The sequence below is a fragment of the Rhinopithecus bieti genome, unplaced genomic scaffold, assembly GCF_001698545.2.
Source record: "Rhinopithecus bieti isolate Rb0 unplaced genomic scaffold, ASM169854v2 scaffold_32422, whole genome shotgun sequence".
In the NCBI taxonomy this organism is placed as follows: domain Eukaryota; kingdom Metazoa; phylum Chordata; class Mammalia; order Primates; family Cercopithecidae; genus Rhinopithecus; species Rhinopithecus bieti.
The window spans coordinates 1,365,024-1,393,000 of NW_016814631.1; the positions used below are offsets into that span (position 1 = coordinate 1,365,024).

The 27,977-nt window shown below is 41.7% G+C and overlaps 1 protein-coding gene across 1 annotated transcript in view; it reads left to right on the forward strand.

Annotated features, from left to right (window-relative positions):
* FAT3 (FAT atypical cadherin 3) overlaps positions 1-27,977 on the forward strand; it is a 725,482-nt gene extending 697,505 nt beyond the window's left edge. Inside the window, exons 23-26 of the mRNA XM_017851631.1 lie at positions 12,675-12,828; positions 14,420-15,075; positions 18,657-18,770; positions 22,160-27,977. Of these exons, the coding sequence (XP_017707120.1) occupies positions 12,675-12,828; positions 14,420-15,075; positions 18,657-18,770; positions 22,160-22,782 (1,547 nt within the window). The 3' untranslated portion in view covers positions 22,783-27,977. The remainder of the gene's footprint in view (positions 1-12,674; positions 12,829-14,419; positions 15,076-18,656; positions 18,771-22,159) is intronic.

Genomic DNA, 27,977 nt, shown 5'->3' on the forward strand with positions numbered 1-27,977 from the left:
ACCAAGATGCAGTGTCTGTGTTAATGTAAACTAGGTCAGACATGCTCCCGGTTGAAGGCTTGACACCTCCCAACAGCCCAAACACTGATTCCACTTCAGCCGCTTTGCAGAGTCGCTCAGCAGTCGTGTGATTAGCAAATTTAAACCTTCCTCACAAATCACTTAGAGATTCTGCTGTGCACATTACCATCTAACATTCGTGAAACCCAACTCCAAATTTAGAGTCCATTTTATTATTAGAATGTTATAAACTGTCCATGAAATGATGCACTGTTGAAATACAGACCCCAAAGTTGTTTAGACTTGCATATGTTACTACCACAATGAGGGCCAGGTACCCTGGGGGGAAATTTCTATCGTCTCGATTTAAGAAATCTATTTGCTGTTTTTACTGTCTCAGCAGTATATGTAAATAAAGGGTTGTTATGGTGCCATAATTCCCAAATGATGGGCAGTAACTATACTTCAGTGGTTCTATAAACCAGCCCATTATGACAAGTCATGGCCAGTTTTTCACCAGGCGAAACAATTCTGCTAGTGTGAGCCATCTACGATGTATAAAAGGAGCATATAATTAAATTGAGTTGAAATAGAACACCACTCCATGTCAAATGCTGGGTACATAGCCACAAATTGTAACATACTTTTAACGATGGCAGGAGGTTGTTTTTGCTGGCAGGGCTATGGGCTTCCACAATGGATTATCTTTAAAATAATAATAATAATCACTGTATGAGGGAAAGAGACTAGGGAATCTTGCTTTGCAGTGTGCATTTCACTTTTCAAAAAAATTTCATGAAATCCTTTAGCTAAGTATTCAGTGGAAGTATGTTAATTAAATGACTCTGACCCACATGGGGAATAGCAATTTTCTCTATTTTTAAATCGCTTCATTTAACCATATTTCAGCACTGATGACCCGCTTGCCATATACTTTTCATATAACCTAGAGAACTTGTCTTGCCCTCCCTAGGGCCCCAGCCTTGCCTATAGAGCACACTCGCCCATCTACCTCTTTGTCTTCCTGTTCCCTTCTTCCTTCTGTGATTGGGCATTGGATCAGGATTCTACAACAGGTATTCTTCCAAGGTGAAATAGCCTCTTGTCAGTTCAATTTTCTCTTTTGTCTCTGGGGGCTTATGTTTTCCTAAAACGAAGATGGTATCTTTTCTCACCTTTGTCTATACAGTTCTCTTCTCGCAGGCCTATTAGCTCTGTTCTGTTGCGGGAGCCCTGCAGGAGCATCCCACACCAAGCCTATTCCCAAGCCTGGCCAATGGATTCTTATCTCAGTAGACACCCAGACAGTCCCAGGCGGGGGAATTTGGGAGTCTCATGACAGCAGGACTGGGCCCAAGGCTAGCAAACTCCTTGCCACTCACCAGGAGACCCAAGAAATCCAGGACTTCTATTGCTTTCCTAGGGAGCCAAGGGCACAAGATTCCTCTTCTGATGTGTGAGGAGGTATCTACCTCTTCCTGGCTATAGGGATGAAACCTTGGCTTCTAAGAAAAGTGGAAAGAGAACCCATTTTCTTGCCCCTATTATCTGTATCAATATTATATCAATAGAGGAATTTTTGCTATATCCTGTATCCTATCTGCAAATTCCTTAAATTGGTGCCAAATAAGGGAGAGAAAAAAGGCAAGAAAAGAAAGAATCAAAATTTGGACTTTACTTCATGTCTATGAAACTATGTAGCTAATTATAAGGTTACTTAAAAGAAAAATCCTCTGAGCTGTGAGTGATAGTTTAAAAAGAACAATAAGACCAAGTCTTTAATGAAAGAATATTTATGCCTTCAAGAATTCCCTCTGGCTGCCAGGGAAGTCTAATCACAGGAAGAGACAGTGTTGTTCCCTCAGATCAAAGACTAGGCTGCGTGAAGTGTTCAAAGGGGAAATTTGGGCTAGAGATAGTAGAGGCAGGGAGCTTGAAATGAGACTCCTTGCACATGAGACTAATAACAAAACTTAATTGTTTGAACATTTTCTGTGGTTTGGACCCTGTGCTATGTGTTGCTCTAAAATTTTAGGACACATATTTTAGTATAAGCATCCCCTTGACCACTGAAGAATCCTGGAGTATTGGTCATTGGTTCTCCTGGCGGCAGGCTCCATTCTCAAACTGAGGCTATCCTAGTACATTCAGAATTGTTAAAGCGGGCAACATACAACAAGAAGCATTTTTCTTTCAGGGATGCAGGATTCTGCCCCAACCACCTCTAAGCCCAATCAAACCCTTGGCGTGAAAGTCAGGGAGGCCACAACTACTAGCTTGGAATGACACAGTCAGCAGGTTTGATCAGCATTATAACTCTTGCTGTCCCAGGAGCAGGCCATAGGAACCTCAGGGGAGTCAGATTCCAGAACACTGACTTGTAATGAGAGTATAAATATGACTCTATAAAGCAACCACAGAGAGAAGGCTCTCTCTCTCGGTAAAGCCTTAAAATTATATGTATTTCATAAACATTAACTGGAAATAGCAACCACTGTGGAGAAGCCATGACTAGGTCCCATTGTGATCCCTGCATTTCCAGATGCAGTGGGCAGGGATCAGCCCAATGTCTGAATAATAATATATCAACACCCACAGTTTGAATAAGGAGTACTCAGTCCTCCATGCCTTATCATGCTTAGCTCAAGCCCATTAATGGAAAACACATTTGAAGCCAGGCAGTCACCATGCCATAAATAGTCATTCAGGCAGCATGGCATGAAACCAGAAGCCTAACTCCTGAAATGGAAACTTGGGGAAATTCTTAATGGTAAGAGCTACCGCTTGTTAGACTCTTACTATGTGCTTAGTACTGTGATAAGTGCTTACCTTGAAAGTGCTTATGCCATGGGACATTTAATTCTCACCACAGTACTCTGAGGTCAGTACTATTCTCTCCCACCTACTCACCCTCATTTTACAGATAAAGAAATAGGCCAGAGAGGCTGTCAGTAGCCTGGCATCACATAGCTAGTAAAGTGGTGAAAGCACACTGGCTGGGTGCAGTGGCTCACACCTGTAATCCCAGAGATTTGGGAGGCCAGGAGTTCAAGATTATAGTGAGCTATGACCATACCACTGCACTTCAGCCTGAATGGCAGAGCAAGACCTTTTCTCTAAAAAAAAAAAAAAAAAAAATTAGTTTCCCAAAACAGTATGTAGTTGTATTGGTTTATATTTTTTCCTTAAATATGCAATGGTTAAAAAGAAAAACAAAAAAATATTTTGAAAGTGGGAAAGATGGGATTTGATCCATGTTTGTGGACCCCTTCCCCACCAGCCTGTACTCTTACTCTCGCTACTCAGAGTGTGTTCCAGGGACCAACAGCATTGGCATCACTGGGAATGTTGGAAAGGTAGCATCTCAGTTCCCACCAGAAATCCACTGAATCAGAATCTGTATTTTAACAAGATCCCTAGGTGATATAGTGATTTATCTCCCTGTCTCTGAACTGCCCTGAATCCTGGGGAAACTTTGACTTTTTTTTTCTTGTATTGTATATAATGGTTCTCAAACTCTGAGATGCATCAGCATCACCTAAGGACCTTGTTAAAATGAGACCTTGTTATAGAAGACCCATTTGATTGCTATTTACTTGCCTCCAGTATTTGCTGTCCACATCAGGAACTTTCTGCTAGGTCACTGAATTGTATTTGCAGACTTCTGAACTTCCATACCAAGAAAATGTATCAGTTGGAAGTTAAGGGGAAACAAACAAACAAACATACAGAATCTGAATTGGCAGGAGTGGAATTCAGGCATCTCTATTTTTAACAAGCCTCCAAGGAGTTTCTATGCACACCCATTGTTTAAGAACCACTGACATTTGAGAATCCTGAAAACTCTGTATTTGAAGAAGTGCAAGTCAGTGGATTCCAGGAAAGGTAAACAGACATAGGACATTCAGGAATTGAGAGTCAGATGCACAGCCTGCACTTGAAAAAAAAGTAGTATAAAGATGGAGCTTTGTACCCCAGTCAGGAGATTTTGGTAACTCTGAGCTCCCTTTCAAAGATAAAATAGTGTCTGCCACTTCCTCTAAGCAGTTGTGAGTATTCTCCCCGTCAAATTGCATGAAACAACAAGTTCTTGGATGTTGCAAATAGTTTGCATAAAACTGTTTTCAGTAGCAGTTTGGATCATGTTTTGCTGAATACTTTGTGTCCCTAACTTGTAAGAATCTAGATAAATTTAGTCCATCAAACTTTAATCAAGTACCAGCTTGGTGCTGAGCTCTGTGTTGAATTCTGGGTCCTATTGCTTTCTCTGTGACCAATGGATGCCACTGATGTGGCCTCCCTCTCCAAACAGCTGGTTTAAGGGAATTGAACAAGGGTTCCCGTACATGCTCCACCCACTGGCTCACTGAGCTTCGAGAAGGGAGATGTCAAACTCCCAGTAAATATGCTGTGGACATAATTTGGCTGAGCTTTTCAGCTTATGGAAAAAAATTTTCTGGGTGACTGTCTTCTAAATACTGACTTCATCTTATATTTTTGGTACCTTGGAAAAAACCTCATTGTAACAGCATCAATAATTATAGACACTAATAGAAATGCTCAAACCCTAAAGTAGGTTATGTGCAGATACATACTAGAAGGTGAGAATGTACTGTGTGGCTAATGTTAACACATTAAAGGTTTCCAGATCCTCAAAGAAAATATTAGAGGCTTGGCCCAATATACAATATATAAAATGTGAGTCAGCTTTCCTAGGGAAAAAGTCTCACCTTCAAATTTATTTTTGTTTTACAAGGTCTAAAGGTGTTGAATGTACCGTTTGGTGAAAGAGAAAAGTCAGAATGACTAAAAGTTGAAATGGCAAAGTAACTTCAGCTGCAACAGGGCTTATGCTCACTCATAATTAGCATCTCACATGGTAACCTATCCACTAGTTTTCTCATACTAATTGAGGCTCACACAGACTAGAGGTTTGGATGTTTCCCAGTCTTCAACCTAAACATCAGAATAAAAAAACTCCCATGATTTCCAGTTGTTTGGTTTATGGGCAATACAGAGAAGAAGCTGATTTCAGGATCTATAGTAATTAACAATAATTACAACAATAAAGCACCTAATGTTGTATGCTGCATTGTGGTTTATGAATCCAGGAACCATATTATTCTCAATGAAGTGAGTATTAGTGAGCCTCATCAGATGAAATAAGGAACTTCCTAGAGGTCAGGCCGTGGTCATACCCAGGTGGTGGGTAACACCAGAACCTAAACTTGTACCCAGTGCCTCACCACCACATCACAGCCACCGCCCCTGCACCCCCTGCCGCCCCCCCTTGCCGAGTCTTGTAAGTTCTTGGAGTTTCTAAATGAAGTCCGTAATTCAGCAAGCAGAGTGGTTGATGCTGACTTCAGATCCCAGGAGCTAGTTACGCATTTGTTATTATTTCCATTTTTGTGCAGCAGGCAGATGTTTCCTTATCAAGGCAGCCAAACCTGATCAGAATGATGTTCACCTACACTGGCAAGCAGAGTAGAGAGTTCAAGCCATAACCTGGATGAATCGGTTGGAAAATGACTACCAACTCAAAGGAGAAAGACAGGAATTATCTTGGTTATTTGCCTACACAGCCCAAATTAATGCTATAATTGCTTATACCATTTCCATTTTTGCATTTAATAGGTTTTGCAATGCTCTTCTTTGAGCAAGGAAAGGAGGATTCATTTTAAGTTGCTCTGGGTGCAGATTTCAAAACCATCTGCATCTGCTATAACTAGAAGGATTGTAAACAGAAACACAGCTTTGAGGCAAGATTTAAAAATACACTTCTCATTTTGCCAGGATTTGAGGGGAAAGAAGCTATGACTTTTTGGTACATGTATCTCCACACTAGTAGGACCATTTCCTTTCTAAAATCTGAGAACCGGCATAAAGTGCATCTGCCACTCATTGACTGTGTAACCTTGTGCAACCCATCTTACTGATGCTTCAGTTTTCTTATTTGTAAAATAACTACAATAACGATACTTATGGCATATGGTTGTTGTAAGAATTAAATGAGATAGAATACACAGAGTTCTTAAAATTTTTCACATCACGTGATAAGCTATTATTCTTGTGAATTATTTCCTTATTTGATATTTTCCCCTCTGAACGAGAAAAAAAAATCAACTTTTAAAGAATACATTGAGATTAACCATTGATATTTTTCTTTCACATTTACAAAAGTGTTAAATATTATTTGTGATCAAAAAATGCCTAGATATCTCTTAGAATTTTGTTCACCTTATCTGTGTTTTATAGCAACATATGGTAATGCTTGGGAAGAGTAGAAACTTTTTATTCGATTATCTTGATTATTTAATGATGATTGGATTCCCAGAAGGAGTGTCTAAAATTGTCCATCTCACCATATCTTATCTGCTTCCGGGAGACTGATGGGAAGTAACCACAAGCTCTTCTTTCTTATCCCTAAAAAGTAATGAGCTCGGACTCAGTGACAAGTTCTAATACAGTCTTGTAGAATGATGTGAGAATCAGAAAGCCTAGAGTCAAGTTTAAACTCAATCTCTTACTAAGGTATGTTGAGACGGAGTTTCACTCTTGTTGCTCAGGCTGAAGTGCAATGGCGTGATCTCGGCTCACCACAACCTCCGCCTCCCGGGTTCAAGTGATTCTCCTGCCTCGGCCTCCCAAGTAGCTGGGATTACGGCATGCACCCTTATGCCTGGCTAATTTTGTATCTTTAGTAGAGATGGGGTTTCACCATATTGGTCAGGCTGGTCTCAAACTTCCGACCTCAGGTGATCCGCCTGCCTCGGCCTCCCAAAGTGATGGCATTACAGGCATGAGCCACCATACCCAGCCGACTATATGTTCTGGAACAAATAGCTTAACCTCTCCAGCACCCCTGGGAGTTGAGATGTTAATAAGGCCTATTCTTTCTCCTTCATAGGATCATTGTGATCCTTCATAGAATGACTGAAAGTGATTTAAAAACACTAAAGCATTAGACTACTTAGTATTATTATGGCTACTAATGAATGATAATAATCATTATTGATATTTTTAAAATTAATAATAGGGCTCATACCAAGATAATGAGATTATAAATAATATTTTGTGAGAACAGGTTAATTTTCATAAACAAGCCTTTTCACAGAGGCTGAACAATAGATATCACTCTTCTTTCATTAAAAAAATAAACTAATCTGACCACTTTTTAAAAATTCCAATGACTTTTCCCTCTCATTGTGTTAACATAAATCTCCTCCAAATTTAAAGTTACAAAAGCAAGATTTCTTCCAAATGGCTCTGCCTCCTATGCCCCAAGGGTTTGCGATCGTAAGATCCTAGACAGTTTGCTGCTCTTTCTGATAAACAGAGAGGGTAACGAAGTGTAGTTGTTAGAAATACAGTTCAGGACTCAGGAGCCAGACTGCCTGTGTTCAAATCCACACCAACTTCATGACCATGACAAAGCAATCAGCTTCTCTGTACCTCAGTTGCCTCTTCTATAGCATGCTTCTAAATGGAGTTTTTCTGTCTTTGTATCCTCAGTGCTTGCCATAGTCCCTATTCCAGGGAGTCCTGATTTGTAGCATTTACTGATGACTGCGGTGTAAGTACTTCCACCATGACTGATGTCAGGCTACCCGTGGTGTAACAACTGACCTGCCAAATTCCTGAATATTTAACAGTCACCTCTTGGGACCCTGTATGAGCTGGCACCAGCCACACCACCATCTATGACTTAGGCACTCAGTCAGTGTGGATATGTTCATCAGTCAAGCTGGCTGCTGCATCAAGTAGTGCTAGATACTCCACAGAATGTGATGAAAATGACAAAATTCGGAAGGAACTGTGTGTGAGTAAAATGGTGCTCTAGAGGTAGTTTCTTATTTTACATTCTGATTTTCCAAGGCACAGAGACATCAAATTGCTTCTCTGCCATCAGATCAAAAATCAGTCCCATGACCTGAGTTCGAATCCAGTTTCCATGATAGTGATTTAAATGTCCCTTAGATCTGGACAGTCCTCTCCTGCCCCCATGTGCTTCTGATATAGTTTTATTTAAGAAGCTGTCAGTCAGTCACTTGCCAAAGAGGAGCTGGAGAGGGAGTTTTTGCTGAGTTTACCTACCTTGCCTTGGACTCCCCCCATTCCTGACTTTCCTCCTCATCATTGATGTGCTTTTCAGAGTCCTGTACTGTGGTTGTCTAAGATTAGAGTCTAAAAAAGAATCTAATTCCTCCTCACAAGTTACTCTTTGTGTAAAGGCATGCCATCATAGCCAACGACTAGCCAGGTGACACAAAGAAGCATTTTTCCAAATCACAGCTGCCTTCAACAATTTTCAATTCTATTAAGGTGAGCAATTTCCCAAATCAGCATAACTTCAAGCCAGCATACCTCAGACTTCTGCCTCTACCCAGAGACCTCAGGCTGGCCTTCTGTAGACATAGCTGGCATCAACAGTGGCCTTTCCTTGGGAGCTCCTTGGCCTTTCCTTGGCTTTGCGTTTAAGGGCATTCTTTTTCTAATATGTGTGTGTCTGTCTCTGAGCCTCAGTCTCTTACCCTCTGTATTTCTTGTTGCCAGGAAGGCTGGGGCTCCGTAGTCTCCTCCACTTGGAAATAAATAGATTTCTCTCTTGGTTCCTGCACCTGCCTCTTGAAGATAAGATTTTCTCTCTGTGAACCTATGAACACACACACACACAATCATTCTTCCTTCTGTACGTGGGAGTTATCTGTAATGGGCATTCAGCAAAACATCCATGAGACCATATGCCATTTCAAACCACACATTTCTAACTATCTTGTATCTATAGAGATCAAGCTATATAATCCCAGCATCAGTCACTGACAAATTTGGAAGAGGAGAAGCCCAAGAGCCCTTCAAGTAAGAGTGAGAATGGTTCCTTGCAGTACTTACAAAAGGTCTTAGATATGGGGAAAGCCTTTTTGGCCACTTCAGGGTAAGGGTGGCAGCTTGCTGTTGCAACCCCACTACTATGGAAGTAAAGTTATTTTTATATGAGTCATAAGCCCATAGAAGTGAGGAGAATGGGGAAACAGACAACACCAACACAAGTTTGGAGGTGGAAGGCAGAGAGACAGGTGGTGAGGAAGAAAGAAAGAAAAGAAGCTCTTAGAGACCTGGATTCCAGCTGGTACAAGGGACTGAATTCCGAAAAACTCAGGGGACTGAATCCCCAAAGACTCAGGAACTGGAGGCACCAGTTACTTCTGAAGGGGAAGAGATGGAGAAAAGAGCTTAAAATAAGAATTGCTCAAAACGGTTTAGAGGCAGTCAGGATTCAATCTGGATTCCTACCCTCCTTCTGCACAACCAGGCAATCGCTCCCCCGATGCTATGTGTGGTGATGTTGAAATGCAGGGTCTCAGGTCTGGAGCACACCAGACACTGTGCTATACAGGAGTTAAAGTAAATATGATGTGCCCATTGGATGCTGAGACTCACAACCACCCCTCCTCTGCCACCACCCAACCTCCCAGTATTAGAAACCAGGCCTTTACCTTCCCTCTGAACAGATGATAAGATGAGCCGTTACTAGGGAAAATGACCATGCCAAAGCTACTGACTCAGTTTCACAGTTGCTGAGCCCCATTAATGTGCTCAGAGCTTCTCATCAGATTTCTAGTTTTCTATTGCTATACTCTTCAATGTGAACTAATAAGCAATGGTTACAAGTAAAGAAATCCTCTCATTTGGAAGATAGAAAATGTATTAGAGTTCTTCAGAGAAGCAGAACCAATAGGAGATATATGCAACTACTCCTCAACTTATGATGGGGTTATATCTCAATAAACTTATCATAAGTTGGAAATATCTTAAGTAAAAAATGCATCTAATACACCTAACCTACCAAACATTATAGCTTAGCCTAGCCTACCTGAAACACATTTCTACGGAATATATATTGCTTTCACACCTTCATAAAGTCAAAAAATCATAAGTTGAACAATCATAAGGCAGAGACCATTTGTGTATATACATGAGCATGTGCACATACATGAGCATGTGCACATACATAAATGTGGAGAGACACTGATTTCAAAGAATTGGCTCATGATTGTGTGAACAGGCTGGCTGGTTGAAAATTCATGTAAGAGTTGATTTTTCAGTCTTGAATTCAAAATCTGCAGAGTAAGCCAGCAGGCAAGAAATTCGGGTAAAATTTCTTCCATGTTACAGTCTTGAGGCAAGATTCTTTCTTCATAAGTCCTTGAACTGAATAATGAGGCCCACCCAAATTATGGAGAGTAATATATTTCATTTAAAGGTAACTGATTATAAATTTTATCATACCCAATGAGACTGACAGCTAAAAATAGAAATAAATAAATAAATTGATAACATCCACAAATACCCAAATACTTTCACTGCAACATCTAGACTAGTGTTTGACCAAATATCTGGCTATCAATAGGCTACCCAAGTTGACACATAAAATCAAATATCACAGAGACCAAAACAAAGAAACAGAGAAAAGCAACTTGGAAAAAACTGCAGGGAGAAAACTTCATAAAAGTATTATTAATATCCTCAGACAGATAAGAGAAGATACTGTAACCACAACCCAGAAGCAGGATGTTACATGTGAAAGAAAAATAAAATAAAAACTCAGTGCACAAAAAACGTTCTTGGAAAATGACAAATTAATGAAAATCTCAATAAAAGTGAAGGAGATAAGAAACTCTCACCAAAAGTAAAGCAAAACCTCACAGAGATGTAATATAAGAGAGAAAAAATAAAATTAGAAGAAGGTCCAGGAGATCTGAGATCCAAAAAATAGAACTTCCATAAAAACAGAATAGAGAAAACAAAGGAAAATAAATTACAAACGAAATAATAAAAGAAATTTTCCCAAAGTGAAAACACAAAAATTTCCAGATTGCAAGAGCCCACTGAGTACCCAGTATTGGCTGAAAATAAACCCATGTAAAGTACATCACTGCAAAATCTCAGAAAATTGGAGGCAAACAGATCCTCCAAGATGTTAAAGAGAGGGGAAAAAAAAAAATTACATACAAACTCCAAGAGCCAAAATGACTTTGGATTTCTCAAAAGCAATGTGGAGGGATTGCTTATAATTTTTTACACAACCTAACTGTCAAAGAGCTGTCAGGGTGAAGTAAAGACATGTTCAGCTATGCAAAGTGTCACCAGATTTCCTTCCTATAAACCCTTTTGGAGGAAGTAAACTGTGGAATGTGTTCTAGTGAAATGAGAGAGTAAACCAAGAAATAGGCAGACAGGTGATACAGGACTCACCAGATCCAACATGGGAGAGCAGGAAAGCAGGGCCAGAGGACAACATTCAGGGTGGAGCCAGTCAGAGGGCCTCAGGAGAGACTAATTCAGGGGATGAAAATACAGGGAAGCAGAGACAACTGAACTTGGAGAGACCTGGTTGATGAAGAGTTTCTAGTTAAATCAACAATCAATATTCAGAAATAAGCAAGCGAAAACACTGGACATTTTTTAACTCTTGGGAAAACAAGTTATCCATGAATATAAAAATATAATCGAGCTTACTACAGGACTTAGCTGCAAATAACATTTCATTGTCATCATAATGCAAACACTGATCATTGACTTAACCAAAATTACAATACTACAGTATATTGTGAGATTGGGTCAGCAAAAGAGGTATTCCTATGTGGTAAGGCTGAAGGTTTGAAATAAAAAAAAACATAGTGGAAAGCTAATAGAAAATGCCTAACACTAAAATAATCACAAAATAGTCAACTACTATGGAAGGAAATATTGAAATAGGGAAAGGAACACCCAGGTTACTTCGGAGGAAGTGTAAATGGGAGGGAAGACTGCTGGTGGACAAAATAAAACTTGTAGAACTACCTTCCTCTTTACTATGTGCATGTATACCTGTAATTTAAAAAACAAATCTTACGTTTATTTTTTTTAAAGGAGGGAAGAAAGAACACCCTTACTGGTTATTCATCCCTTCCATCTCGAGAGATAATGCATCTCGAGAGGTCGATAATGCCTCTTTCCACATCTGATATTTCATATTCTCTGTAGTGAGGATATTATATTACTACCAATTTCTGCATGATGGGCTTATGAGGGGAGAAAGTGAAAAAAACGCAGAAATCAGGATCAGACCAGGGGAGCTGGGCAAAGGCTGGAATTGTTTCCATTTCCCTGTGCCTTTACCAATCTAGGGTTCATTTGAGTTGACAAATATCATTTTACCTGCTCTCCCCTCATTCCTTTTCCAGGTGGGATTTCAGTACTTGACTAAGGAGAAAGGGCACAGGAGATAGGACAGTGACTCAGGAAAGGAGGTAGCGTGGTATCAATAGTAAACCACTCCTATCTGGAAGCATCTGCCTTGTGCAGTAATAGTGTCGGGGAGAAAACATCTTCCTCCCCATCTTGGATTCCACTCTTGAAATCTGTCCCTTGGGAAGGTCTTACAATTCTCACTAGCATTCGTGTATGTGGTTAATTAGGTGAATTTTTGTGGGCTAGCAGGAAATCCAAACTGCAACTTGGCATTTTAGTGGCAAGATGTTTCAAGCAATCAATTTGCTAACCACCTTTGGAATTTGGGCCCTTCCTATGATACAGCTCAACAAAGAATTAGGAGGACATGTTATAGCTGAGTCCAAGCACTCAGCCCTAGCAGGGGCATCCATGGCTCATGAAGTCCTCTGTTTCCCCAGGCTATCAGTGTACCTGTCTCTCACAGTTTACGGGGAGAAACTGTGAATCTGAGATTACAGCCTGCTTCCCAAACCCCTGCCGGAATGGAGGATCCTGCGATCCAATAGGAAACACTTTCATCTGCAATTGTAAAGCTGGGCTCACTGGAGTCACGTAAGTGAGATTATATGTGTCTTTCTCTACATTGTTCTTTATTGCTGCAATAAACCAGTAAGCAATTAACGAGGATAAAATATTTGCCACTAATAGTAAAGGCAAAGGGTTAACATCTGCACGAGACATATAAGGAGTGCTTACAGGTGACTAAAATGTTAATAGGAATTATCTCTGGGTAGTAGGGTCATGAGTAATTCATATTTTCTACTTTATGTTTCCCTGTATCTTCAAAATTGTGTATGGTTACTATGTAGTCTGTAACTAGGAGAAGATAAAGTCATCTAGGCCACCTAATATTTCTACTATAATTCTGAGGCAGACACACTACCCATTTCCGCAGAATCCATTAACTGGACTCTACTGCCAATTGTTTTTTGATCATTCTGAGAAACTGAAACTTACCTACCCTTTGCAAACCTTTCTTTCCCTAAGAAATAAATAAATTAAATGTTTGCCAAAAGGAAAGAGACCATTTTAAATTCCTAGTAAAATGCCACTTTCAGCCATCCTTGATCGTTTTAGAAGTATATATATATGTAATCTCAAGCAAGTGATATTCTAATTACAGATCAGTCTTATGTATTCATTAGAGCAAATCTCCAGAGGACTTTACCAGGAAATACTTAGCTGACTTTGAATCGTTGGATGTAATTTAAAGTAATAAAGCGGCATTTATTTTTAAATACTCTGTGATTCTGACTAATTTCCGGCTGACCTCACCTCTATCTGTTCAAATTAGGGACATTTGGGTACATTTTAAAAGGTAGATTACCAAAAATATAGGTGATCGGACCTTTTAAATGAACATATCAGAACAATTGCTGAAATAGAGAAAAGTGAAAAAGAAGGTCTATGTACTCAAATATGATTAAGCTAAGAAAGAATAAGACTGAAACACTTGCCTTACAATTATACTCAAAGTGAGCCATGGATTGCTTTAAAGAGAATAAAATTGATTTAATTATTTTCATTAGAATGCTTGAGTCATTTTCCTAAAATCTACGTGAGTATTAGCCTTTAACATAAGCACAGAATGTTGAAGACATGTAGCCCTCCACCCACCCACCCCTGCCTGTTTCACTGCAGAAACACTGGTATTTTTGATTATGGGATACTAGGGCCAGCACTAGTTTCTGTGAGGGGGAGGAGTATTTTACATAACGTGAAAGATATGTGTTGCATGTCCTTGCTAAAATTGCACAATTTAAAATTCTGAGATGCATCTCCTCCCGCGGATTTGGAGACCAGTACCTTTTCAATAGCATCTGTTATTCTTTCTCTTTCTCCTCCTCTTCTCTCCCACCTCAGTCTCTTCCTTTCCCCAACCCAGGTAGGAAAGGAAGACCTGGGAGAGATTGGGTTGCAAGGAACACCTTAACGCAAAATGATGACTTGGGGACCACAGTGTCCATATAAATGCCTAAATTAGTTTCCCCTCCCCCCCAAACCAACCATCTTTGTCCTGCTTCATCTGTACCCTTCAGGTGCATCATTTTCTTTTAAAGATGTCTGTGTTTTCTCGAGCTCCAGTATCCCATCGTGTGTGCACAGGTCCTGACGGTGGGGAGGGGCTTCTGTGTCGCCGCAGGTGTGAGGAGGACATCAATGAGTGCGAACGAGAGGAGTGTGAGAACGGAGGCTCCTGCGTGAACGTGTTCGGCTCCTTCCTCTGCAACTGCACGCCGGGCTACGTGGGCCAGTACTGCGGGCTGCGCCCCGTAGTGGTGCCCAACATCCAGGCCGGCCTCTCCTACGTGGGGAAGGAGGAGCTCATCGGCATCGCCGTAGTCCTCTTCGTCATCTTCATCCTCGTGGTCCTCTTCATCGTCTTACGCAAGAAGGTCTTCCGCAAGAACTACTCCCGCAACAACATCACGCTAGTGCAGGACCCGGCCACCGCCGCCCTGCTCAACAAGAGCAACGGCATCCCGTTCCGGAACCTGCGCGGCAGCGGGGACGGCCGCAACGTCTACCAGGAGGTGGGGCCCCCGCAGGTCCCCGTGCGCCCCATGGCCTACACACCCTGCTTCCAGAGCGACTCCAGGAGCAACCTGGATAAGATCGTGGACGGGCTGGGAGGCGAGCACCAGGAGATGACCACGTTTCACCCCGAGTCGCCCCGCATCCTGACAGCCCGGCGGGGCGTGGTCGTGTGCAGCGTGGCCCCCAACCTCCCCGCCGTGTCACCCTGCCGCTCCGACTGCGACTCCATCCGGAAGAATGGCTGGGACGCGGGAACTGAGAGTGAGTAGGAAGTGGTAATGCTCACCCCTCTGTGCTTACAGGGAACCTGCAGGGGGCGTTGTGCGAGAACGCTAAGGGAAGAAAGAGAGACCCTGTGGGCAGAGCATTCGCTATGACGTGCTGGAGTGGAGTATTCACACAGGCTCTGGAAAACTGTCCAGGTTCCGATTCCCATTTACAGATGGGAGAAATGAAGCTCAGAGAGGGTAACATCATGAGCCCAAGGTCAGGCAGCTAGTTAGAGGCAGTCAGTACCCCAACCCAAGTCTTCCATGCTCCAAAACCCATCCTCTTCTCACAATAGCGGGCCACTGGTCAAAGTGCAAAAGAAAAGAAGAAAGTAGACTAGTTATTGTGTATAAATTATAATAGTGTGTGTTTCTGGGCCTATGTACAAAATGCAAAAAGCCACGTCAGTGATGTCCAGAAGTGCACTCTGGAAGGTTGGAAGAAGAGAGTATTTCCAGTCTTAGAATGAAGACTTGAGAGAAGCAGAGGGGCACTTCAATTGGACCGTGATGAGTTAAAGAGTCTGGGGAAAGGAGGATATTCCACCACAGGGGGGACCCATGTGATCAGAAGAAAAGCAAGTCATTTCTTCTTGGCTGGAATATAGAGACCATGAAACAAGGGGGGGATCCACAAGGCAGAAAGGTGGTCTGAGCCAGATGGTGGTGTTTGCCCCTTCACTTGGCCTCATATAGCAACATTCTAGGCACAGGGAAGAGCCACAGGTGCAAAAGTCCTGGGATGGGAAGAAGCTTGGTGTGTAGAAGAGCACAGAGGAGGTCGGTGCAGTTGGTGCTTGCATTTTAACAGCAACACTATTGCAGGTTTTTAACTAAGTGACTGGCATGATCTAATTTACATTTTTTAAAGCTGGCTCTGGCTGATCCTAGGAGAAGAAATTGAACAGGCTCTCTTCCCAAAGAGGGAGGAAAGCAGAGAGCAACTTAGGTAGTCTCTGTGAACATCTATGTGAGAGATTGTTTTCCCTGCTGTTAGTATCCATCACAAGGAGACTAAAGGAATCTTTGCTGTAATCTATAACTTCATCAGGACAAATGACTTTATATCCCAGTAGCAGCTGTGTCCTAGAAGTCTATGGTTATAGTACTGTGGCATATGTTGAGGGAGAAGGAGGGAGCAGGAAGGTTTCAGATGGAGCTAGAGACCATGGGCAGCCAGGGAGATAAAGGTTTTCTTCATGGAGGAAGGGAGTATTCCTACTGATATCTTTAAGAATGAATAAGATTTCAGTAGGACACTTTGGAGATGGTTTCCCACGAACGGGAAGAAGCTCAGTGTAGAGGACACATAAAGGGTTACCCGAGAGATGTCTGGCTCTGTTGTTCAGGTGAGAGGTCAAGGTTAGAAGTGAAAGTTTGAACGACATCTGCATGTAGGATGGTGGATTCTGTAGGAGGGTGAACTCACCAAGGGAACAAGAACAGAGAGGATGGTCAAACCAGGCCTCCAAAAGAACCCTGTAGATGACTACATGTGGGCTTTGGGCAGAAGGGGAGGAGCCAGGCAAGAAGACAAACACTTTCCAACAAAGAAAGAAAAGGGAAAAGGAAATGACCCCTGTCCAGAAGCCAAGAGAATGTCAGTAAGGTCATCAGTGTTGACTACTATGAAACTGCCAAGGAGGACACAGGCTAAAATAGATGTATAGTGAGCTTGATGATGCGAGGAGTCTTAGCATCTCAAGCGCCTCTCAGTAGAGCCATCAAGGCAGAAGCCAGAATGCAAGGGTTGAGAACCAAGAGGTTTGATGAGAAAGTCAGAGCAGCAGGTGAATGTGAAGCACACTGCTGCGTGTTGTATCATCTCCTTAAACCATCACAGTGCCCCCATGTTGGCACCATTACCAGGCCATCATTCCATGGAGGAAAAAACTCCATTCAGTGAGTGAAATACTCACCTGAGGGCACCTAACTAGCAAAAGAAGAAGTCAGGATTAAAACCTGTGCTCTTACCAGCACTGTTCTTGGGAGCTTTGGCAGGAAGGAAGGAGAGCGGTATTAGAGGAAGAGGATTTCTTGGTGATAGCAGAGGGCCAAGGATGAATTCTTTCTATTCTAGCACTGCCCCAACATGCTATCTGCTGATTCCGTCTTTCTGTAGACACATATATTTTAAGCAGTTGCTCTTGAATTTCAGTCATAAATATATTCACTCTCAAATTATCTGTTGAGTTAGACTTTACTATAATCTTGCCAATCCAATGGCTAATAGGTTCTTTTCTATTTAGCAATAAAAAAGGGGGGAGTTGAATAAATGAAGGAGTGGAGAAAGGAGTTTTATGCTCAGCACTTCATTCACCGGAGTGGATTATTTGTCATTTCCTTCCTTGTGTTCAGGGTTAAGCTTGTGCATACCTTGTGCTTTTTTGAAGCTCATCCTCATATTCTCTGCAATGTGGCTGTTAGGAGGTGAATGTCTGTCTCCCTGGCATATCTCTCCACTTATATCGGTTGTCTAGCCAACTCGTGTGGCCTCAGCCTCTGACAGCAGATGCAGAGCCACCATGCCTATTCCTGACATCGCCCTTTTTGGAAGAAACGTGTAGCCACAGAGAGGAACAAATGTTCCCTTAATCACAAGTCTGCATCTCTTTGTACCATTGCATTACATGATGATTTGCAGCTCTTCCTGGTGATCACTGCCCTCCTCCCTTCCTGATGTGACAGCTTTATTTCCAGAATTCCCCTCAGGCCAAAACTCACATTTCCCCCCAAAGTCTTGTTGGGTTGTATTGAATACATTTCCTTCTTTGTTAAGCAAGGCAGAGTTAGCTGGTGAGACAATTTCTGGGCTACTAATTCATTTTGCATTTGACAACCTCAAGATATAGGCTGTTTTTATTGATTCCTTTAGTCCATCAAATAAGAAAGTAGCCCTGGTGTGCGTGTGTGTGTGCGCGCGCACGCACGTGCATCTGTGTGTTTCTGGCTGTCTTTGTGCAGTAAAGAAGGAGGACATATATGGATAAGGGCATATCCACACCACTGCCGGCCCTCCTACGTGACACAGGCTGTAGAACGTGGTCACTCCCAAAAATGATACAACACTGCCCTCTAGAAGGCAAAGCTGAAAACTCCACTCACTGTCCAGAGATGGAAGTTAGGATAAATGTAAAGGCATTCTCGCCTATAAAATATTTATACCCCTATTTTAAAAGTAATCTCATTTAACCTGGTGTTGACACCTCATCAGTTCATGTAAATGATGTAAATTAACTCTGAATGGCAAAGAGCAATGCAGCCACTTCATCCTCCTTTACTCTTCACTCAGTTGCTTCACTTTGAGGAAGGAACAGCTACTTTTGGCTGTCAGCTGTTTGGAAGCTCATTTATTATGGGCTAAGGGTTTCAAATCCATAATGTAAATCACTTGATTGACAGACCTTTGCCCCCAATGGCACAATCAATTTTCTATTGTGGAGCTAAATTATTTTCTCTAAGCAAATGAAAGAGCCTCGAGAAGTGAACTAGCTGGGGGGCAGGGGTGGGCAGGAGGAAATAGGCACAAGGTAACCAGTGTAATTTCTGCTTTCTCTTTGGCTGTCCACGAAGACAAAGCGGTTGATGACCCGGGAGAAGTGACCTGCTTTGCAGGTAGTAATAAAGGCAGCAACTCTGAAGTTCAGTCCCTCAGCTCCTTCCAGTCAGATTCTGGTGACGACAATGGTAAGAAGTCATCAGATTTGTTCGGAGTGGGTGGGTTCTGCTTCCTGTTGTGAAAGACCGTGGTTGGGAGGAGGGTGGTGTGACTGGCTTTGTTTCTCAACCTGTTCATGGGCTTTTGAGCGTGTTCACCAGGTTCCTGGTTTACTCCATTGTTGGGTGTCATTGCCAAAGGAGCCCCCATTGAGCTGTCACTGTGAGCAGGCCTAGAGATCTGTATCAGGGGTTGATGAAGTTACCCTGGGCCTCCAGTAGTGAGTCCTCTTTGATTTGGTTCATGGTGGAACTACTTCATCCCAAATTATATTCTCTAGCAGACAGAGTAATTTATTTCTTTTTTTATTTTACCAACGATCTCTTCCCTCTTCACTATATATCCAACATGCCCGTCATTAGAAATTAGTTCAGAGACAAAAACCTTCTAATAGAACCAGTGGAATCTTCATTCAATTGAATTCCCCTTATAATCATTTGAGTTATGGGCTTTTGGAGAATTTATTAAAAACTGTAAGGCAGCTCCTTAGAAAAATGCACATACACCCAAAATGTTGCATGCAATTTCTCATGGTTCACAGACTTTGTTGACACTCCAAAGCTGCTACCTCTACCTCTTGTGAACTTACGCTTATGGAGAGGGTACTAATGCTGGACTGGGTTTTCTGAGCTGAGGAACCAGCTTTGGAGGATGGGTTGTTCTCCCCAGGGCAAGGGAGGGAAGCGGGAACAGTCATAAAACAGTGAGTGTTTTCAATGTGCTAGGTAAACCAAGAATAATTTCAAACAGACATCCACAGAGACAAGCAGCCTTACCTTAGGTCATTTTCCCATTTGTCAGCAACTAGCAACAAATGGATACTTATTAATTTATGTAATCATTCAATCTATAAATCCTTGCTGAATTTTTTCCATATGCTAAGTCCTTTACCCAGAGTACAAAATGAAAAAGGCATAGCCCTTGCCTCCAAGGCAAATACAGAAACAGGTGAGCTCCAAGACCATAGAAGCAATCATGGAAGTAAAAGAGCCTATTTTCATCACCACTTTCAAATGCTGGCACTTCTGAGAAGTGCAGATGCCTTCAGTGTATCTGTCTGCTGGGACAACAAATCATGTAACAGTGGATTTTTTCTGACCATTATCGGAAGGTCAAAGACACACCCCCAGAACTGTATGCCTTGATGTATCCTCTTTTCCTCCTCCCTAGCCAGAAGAAAAGCTATGGCTAGTTTGCACTTTATATAGAAGCACCTAAGAACGTAGACAGTCCAGACTCCAGGCAGCAGATCCAACAATGATGCCTGGTTAACTGTTCTCCTGGGCTCTGCTGTGTGCACCCTGAGGATCACACTCTTGCCTTTTTATGCTTAACATTCCAAGTTGGTCCCAAATGAGGCAGGTGGTGTTAGGAACTTTCATCAAACTGGTTTTAAGCCTGATCACCTCTCCACAAGCTGTTGTACTGAGCATTAAGGCAACCCATATAGACCACAGATATCTCCTTCTCTATTCTAACTATTTGAGAGGCCAAATGCTGACTTCTGTCCACACCTTACTGGTGGAAGCTAGGCCTTGGGTCGTTCTGGGCCGTCAGTGGCATTATGTGACCGTGAAGCCATCAGCCCTGCAAAGGTTATCCTCTATCACTGGCATTTGGTTCAGAGCAGCATGACTGACCAACAAATAATTATTCCCGGGAATAGTGAGGTCTTCCTCTGAGAGCCTTTGGGAGTTGCTAATGAGAAATTAGCATGAGCTTGATGAGCCGCTACCTTCCTAAATTGATTTTGCTAAGTCATGAGGGGTGAATTTATGACCCAGCAATCATGACCGATCCTGCCTTTCAGGAGGACTGGCCTTGGATTTGCTGCCATTTCTCTTCCATTCCACAAATCCCGGGACCCTCTAGATAAAGGTGTCCACTGATACACTCCCTAACAGATTGTGGGGAGGCTTTGGGTGTTTGCATGCTTCACCTTCATTGTTGTTGTTGTTGTTGTTGTTAAAATAAGTTAAGGTGTGTTTAAAATACACAACTAACCTGAAGCTGTCCTTCCCCTCCCTCCGATCTTCTTTTCCTGACCACAAGCCTCCATAGTGACTGTCATTCAGCTTGTCAACAATGTAGTTGACACTATAGAGAATGAAGGTATTTACTTTTTTTCTTCCATAGCATTTCTTGAAATTTTGCTTCCATGTTACTTTGGACTAGGAGTGATTTTAATGGATTGGCCACAGAGTGGGCAATGAACAGCTGGTTTCCGATGAGATGTGGGGTATTTCTCTATGGATCTGTTTTACAATTTTGAAAAACAAAACCTAGTTCATAACTTATTAAAAAAAATATGTGGGGTACTCTCTTTATAAAATCCCTTTCAGGAGAAGAGCACCCAATTAGTTGCAATCCAGATTAATACTAAATTTATCTTTATATTCAACATGTGTTCATTGAGCTCCTACTATGAGCTGGGAATCCTTAAGAAATCATTCAGAGCTGCAATATTATGGATACTTATTTCAACCAGGTAACTTTTATTAGCAACTTAATAAAATCAGGGCCTGGCATAAATGTGATTTATCTGTTTTGTTTTGCTTTGTTTTTATCCTAAATAACAATGGGAAGAAATAAAAAAGGCTAAACTTATTCATAGCCCATAGGCCTTTAGGAGCATGTTTTTTAAAGTCATTTCAAATGTTCTGTTTTATCTCTCTTCATGTGGTTTGGATTGTCAGTTTTACTTTTCACTTTGTATTTAAACAGTGTCTGTCATGGACCAAGGACAGAACTACAACCGAGGTGACTGTGCCGCAACCCTAGCATAACTTGTATTTGTGTGTTTTGAATTGCTGAGTTCATTCTTACCCTGTTCCTGTCCCTCTGCCCTGATCTGAATTTTGCATGTCTCAGGTGTCTCGTGCGCTCAGTATTGGAGGTGAAAGCTCCAACAGCATTCCCCTCCTAGCCTCATCCTCTGTGCGTGTGTTTCACCCGTTTGCCTGCACACCTTCCTGCCTCCTGTGGTCCACAGCACAGCTGATAGACCTCTCTGCAAGCACGTTGCCAGTCTGGCTCTGCAATAGCATGTGACTAGGAAGAGGGAGTGGGGACAGTTCTCAGGGGTCCTGGAACTGTCTCCTTGGCGTGTCCTCGCTCTTCATCTCAGGGCATGGCTAAGTGTGAGGCTCTGCAGCAACCAGGCATCAACCTGTCAGAGTTGCCATTGCCTTGTTCTCCACAGGCCAAAGCATGGCTGGCCCCATAGACCCTTGTAAGAAGCTTCTTAGGGTCTCTTGGATGCTAAAAATTGCATGTCAGGTCCCTCCCCTGCTCCTTTCCCAGCCATGCACCAGCTCCAGTCTAGAGGAAATTAACTGTCATGGTTTTTCTCTTGCAGCCTATCACTGGGACACCTCTGACTGGATGCCAGGGGCCCGCCTGTCAGACATAGAGGAAGTGCCCAACTATGAGAACCAGGATGGAGGGTCTGCACACCAGGGGAGCACACGGGAGCTAGAGAGTGATTACTACCTTGGTGGTTATGACATTGACAGTGAATACCCACCCCCTCATGAAGAGGAGTTCTTGAGTCAGGATCAGCTGCCTCCCCCTCTCCCAGAGGACTTCCCGGACCAATATGAGGCCCTGCCACCCTCCCAGCCTGTCTCCCTGGCCAGCACACTGAGCCCGGACTGCAGGAGAAGGCCCCAGTTCCATCCTAGCCAGTACCTCCCTCCTCACCCATTCCCCAATGAAACGGATTTGGTGGGCCCGCCTGCCAGCTGTGAATTTAGTACTTTTGCTGTGAGCATGAACCAGGGCACAGAGCCCACAGGCCCAGCAGACAGCGTGTCTCTGTCCTTGCACAATTCCAGAGGCACCTCATCCTCAGATGTGTCAGCCAACTGCGGCTTTGACAATTCCGAAGTAGCCATGAGTGACTACGAGAGCGTAGGAGAGCTCAGCCTCGCCAGCCTTCACATTCCCTTTGTGGAGACTCAGCACCAGACTCAAGTGTAGACATCACATCTTGGGTAGTTCACCCTGTTTGTTACAGAAAAGTGGAAGCTGATTGGCTGGGCTTGTGTCCCAGTGGAGCATCGTCTGTGGAAAGAGAAGGGAATATGGTATTTTTCCACTAGAAACTTCTTCGCAAGTCATACTGTCCCAACAAGCAAGCTTGATTCCAGTTGGGTGAAAATGAAAGGCTCAGAAATTGTTTTTGAGAGGTGTCTGGTAATCCTGGATGGAGGTACCTGCGTTCACAGCTAAAATGCAAAGAGGGAAAATTATTTCACCCACTAAGTTATACAGCCAGTCTTGTATGGCTTTGTGCAGTGTTGTACCCTGGAAAGTGTTACAGTGTCAGTCCTTGCAGTATTAAAAACTGGCAACAATCAAAGAGGCATTGTTGCATGTAATTTTGAGCCAATGAAATGAAAATAGTAGTAATGATTGTTGGAAAAGTTAGTCTCTTAGGCGAAAGAAAAGAGAAACAAATATTAAACAAACCAGAAAATGGGCTGAAGCCTTTTATATCAACTCTATTTTTTTGATAAGCTGCCCAATTTTCAGCTATAAAATTAGGTTTGAATAACATGTTTAGTATGCTCAGTTATTTCTGTTTGCTTGTGTTACGCATCCAATCTAATATAGTTGGGTTTTATGATCTTCGAGAAAGGTATCAATGAAGAGCAACGTGAGGCTTTTGGATTCCATTTGGTGGGTGGGGGAGGAAGTTGGAATTGTTTGAACATTAGAAAGAATGTGATTATCTGGTTGGTTTTGTGTTTTCTGGTAAATATTCCCGTCGGTAAATCTAACATTGCTACAGAAGTTGGTTTTGTTCGTATAGGTTCTCTACAATGAGATATTTTTAGAAGTTTAAGCAAAACTCACAAATTCAGGGAGAAAAAAGAAAGAAAAAACTATACCTTCAAAGTTTGCAACCTAGATTATCACAGTTCTTGATAATGCAGAGGAAAGGTGTCTGTTACTCGAAATCGGTAGCGTCACCATTATAAATACAATTATGTTAAGAAAAAAAAGAAAGTAGACTAGTTATTGTGTATAAATTATAATAGTGCGTGTCTGTCTGGGCCTATGTACAAATATGTGCTTGCACTCAGTAAGGCTGCTCTTGAGGAAAGCTAATGTGAAGGTTTTGGGAAATGGACCATGTTGAAAATTCTGTCAGCGAGCATGGCATACCTTTCAATTTCTCTGATCTCTATGGTGTTAGAGAAACATCAAATGCCATATTTTACTCCGGTTCAGTTAACTTTATTTTGGTACTGCCAATAAAGCAAAATTGTGCTTTTTTTTTTTTTTTTTCCTCGAGACAGAGTCTTGCTCTATCACCCAGGCTGGAATGCAATGGTACAATCTCGGCTCCTGGGTTCAAGCGATTCTCCTGCCTCAGCCTCCCAAGTAGCTGGGATTACAGGTGTGTGCCACCATGCCCAGCTAATTTTTTGTAGTTTTAGTAGAGATGGGGGTTTCACCATGTTGGCCAGGCTGGTCTCGAACTCCTGACCTTGTGATCTGCCTGCCGTGGCCTCCCAAAGTGCTGGGATTACAGGCATGAGCCACCGTACTCAGCCCAAAACTGTGCTTTTTAAAAACAGTATTTTCTTATAATTTTCCAGAACTACCCTCTGTTTTTAAAATGTGTAATGTTTGGTTACACCCTGGGATTCCCTTCTCATCTGTGGGCTTTGGCCATGATTTCCAAAATTAACAGGAGAATCATTCCACTGGAAATATAAAAATCCAGTCCTCAAAACTTAAAGTTGATAAGTTGAGTGACTTTCCTCTTTTGCTTCAATCAGATTATGGCCGCCTGTGCAGTGGCCATGGTAAATATATGCATATTTGCACTATCTGCTTAATGAGCAAATCTGTGTCCACAGTTTCTGATGACATATGGCATTGGTGTGTAAACTGTACTGTCCCAAGTCTGTGCATTATTCACTCAGACATATTTTTAGTTATTTCAGTTGCATTTAATCCACTTACTTCTTTTTTATGAGTCAGTGTTTCTGAAAGTTTATGCAAAAAAAAAAATCCCTTTTCATTCCCAAACTTTCTAAGTAAGTGGATACACTTCACAGGTTTTTCAGCCTTTCTCTTCCTGTCTCTTGGTCAGACCTACTCATGGAGGCATTATCCACACTGTGGTCTTGAAATAAATGAATTTCACTAAGGCTGCTTTCGATAATAAAGTCTTTGGTATTTTTCTTATGTAAGAAGCACATTTGCAAGAGTCATGGAAAAAAATGACAAACTAATGGCCTAGAATAGAGTCACTGCTACACTTTAAGTAATGCAGTGACATAAAAACCATCAAAGTAAAACCAACAATTCATTTCTTGCCCCCAGGAAATATTAGAATGAGATTAATGCCGATGAGTCACTACTGCTTACACAGCATCTCTTCAAGGGAGAATGCCTGACTGACACAGTAATGAAAGAATAAATAGATCCTAATGCAGTCATGAAGCCACTGAAGAAAATTGTGCCCACCCTTTGCTGTCACCTATGTAAAATATCTCTTTCTTTGGGATATTGTCCCCTGATTTTCTGCAGAATAGCTCTGCAGCTAAATATATACCGGGCAAGCATGTATTATGTTTTGATTTATTATCTTTAAACACATGCTATCTCTTCACTTTTTGGAAAGTTAGATTTCCCTGTAGATTATGAAATGCTTTGCAATCAGGCCAAGATGCTACTAGGTGGGGATGACCACTGATTCAAAACAGCTGGAAGAGTCCCAGTTGCTAGTCCAAACTCCTTATTTTATCAAAGAGGAGACATACCTTCTTTGGGTATGGAAAGGACGTCCCAAGCTCACAGAGGAAGTTAATTAGCTTAACAAGGACTAGAACCCATCCATCTGGCCAATATTCTTTTTACGTAATATTGTTCACCCCTACACTGCCTTGAGCATGGGAGCCACCTGGTTCTGATGGACCCTCTGACTTCCACCATTCCTCCTTTGGAATATGCTATAAAAGGAAATTCATGGAGAATATTTTTCTGGAAGCCAGTTGATCTTATGTTTCCTTGCAGCCCCTCTAGGGAGAGGGGTTATAGAATTCTCACATTTCTGTAGACATTCATCGAAATGCTGCTTTTGCCAAATGAATGTTTGTATAATAGGGATGAAATGATAATTACAGAGTTCAGCTCAGACCAGTCATCAGTTGTAGTGAAACTTTGATTATACTGTTACCTACTGGTTGCATTTTTGGTTTTGGTTTTACATTTTTTTCTTCCCACCAACACTGGCTACTCTTTGTCCTACCCCCTCCACCATGATGAACCATGTGGAAAATATTTAAATCAATTGGTGTCCTTCTCATTTTTCTAACATGTATGTGCCACCTCCTGGAAGCCATTTCCCATAATCTGTTGTAGGCACTTTACTAGTATTGCACACATTCTGGTTAGGTTGAGAATAGCTAGACTCTTGGTGCTCGTCATATAGTAAGCAAGAACTTGAGGGTAGTAAAAGGTGAATAAAGTGCATGCTTCATTTATTCCCTTTCCTCTATGAATATTTTGCTGCTGCGTTCTAGTCTATGCCAGCTTTCCATGTACCGTTGACCTGCCTATTCATGAAATGCCATGTAAAAGATTTAGTAACATGAGTAGGTGGTCCATGCTTTGAGGGTCGTCCAATTAGAGAATCAATGTGAAAGCCTGGAAAGGGGAACTAGTTTCTAGGATGTGCCTGGAACTTTCCTTGGAAATTACTAGCACATTCTGGAAAAAAAGCAAGTAGAACATATCTACCATCAGTCCTCTCCTACTTACTTCCCACCCCACCCTACCCACACTGATGCTATGTTTGCATCATCAAAATCAGGGGAATTGAGAAAAGAGATTATCAAAATAAATTATTAAAGATCCAGAAAACAGTTTTATGTGAAGTAATTCAGGAAGATCTAGTGTTCATTTTGCGTGGATTGTCCAGGTAATTGTCTGGCTCTTCACTCCACTGCCTTCCCAGTGCACAGGTATTGCTAAAGTGGTTAGGCTTTAATGTTTTATGTTTTTAGCTTCAAACCATGGGAAATGGAGATTTGAAGAGGCATTTATTCCATGTCATCATTTTGTGTGCTCTGTGAGAAGGTGGTTATGTGTTTTTGCTGGTTTGTGTCCCACAGTGTTCAACTGCACATTATTCTGATGAAAATCCACAATGTCTTTGAGCTTCTGGTTGTGTAATGCTGGGGTTTAAAGTCACCGTTTGTGGGTCTGGCATCAGTTAATATTTAGCCAGCTGGCTAAGAGATAGGAAAAGAATATGATATTTCTTTCCTTATGTAATAATGAAAAGCAATAATTAAAGTAGGTAATAATACACAAAGGCCATAATTAGTCTCTTCTAGTGTTTAGAATGCACTTGAGAATCATAGAGTCATTTGGAGCGTGTTTGGACCGATTTGTGTGTACTGTAGTACACTTCTGGCAAACAAATACCTGAATTGCTACTATTTAACAATCTTATGAGCCCACACTACTGCATTTTGGGAGTGGCAAATGTGTTTGGAAATGGAAGCAGTTCTTTTTAAGCACTGTATCAGAGAGATTGTCTTGTACATTTGCCTGTTGCAAACAGGCTGGTTTGTAAAAGATGTATGTTTTGGTGTTTAAAATGTTTATAAAATTGTATATAAATGGTTTCAATTTTCCAGGCTTTTGTAGATACTATATTTGATGCCTATCAGGATGCTTTAATTTGGGGGGTCGAATATAATTGTAAGTCATCCACGCTGTTGGTCTGCAAACTTTTGAGGTAACTGCACACACAAAAAAAAGGATTTTAGATTTGAATATGATGTTTTTTACTCATTTCAAAATGTACTGTAACCTTTCTTTGGTTCTTACTGTTTTCATTTAACTTTCTCTGTTTTCAAGAAAAATGTTTTTATTGACATTTGTAAAAAAAATTAATGTGTTTTGCCCAGTTATTAAGTATTTTATTTTTATGCAATTTCAGAGTCACAATGAGGTATGTCATTCCTTCATACACACGCACATCCACCTCAACTTGCACACACATCACACACCAAACCTTATGCAAAGGGGAAAGCTAACACTTAGAGTGGATTTTGTCCCTTAAGAAAATGGATTGTTCCTGCATATATTGCTGGTGGCAGTATTCAGTCTTGTGTTCTTTTTCTAAAAAAAAAAAAAAAAAAAAA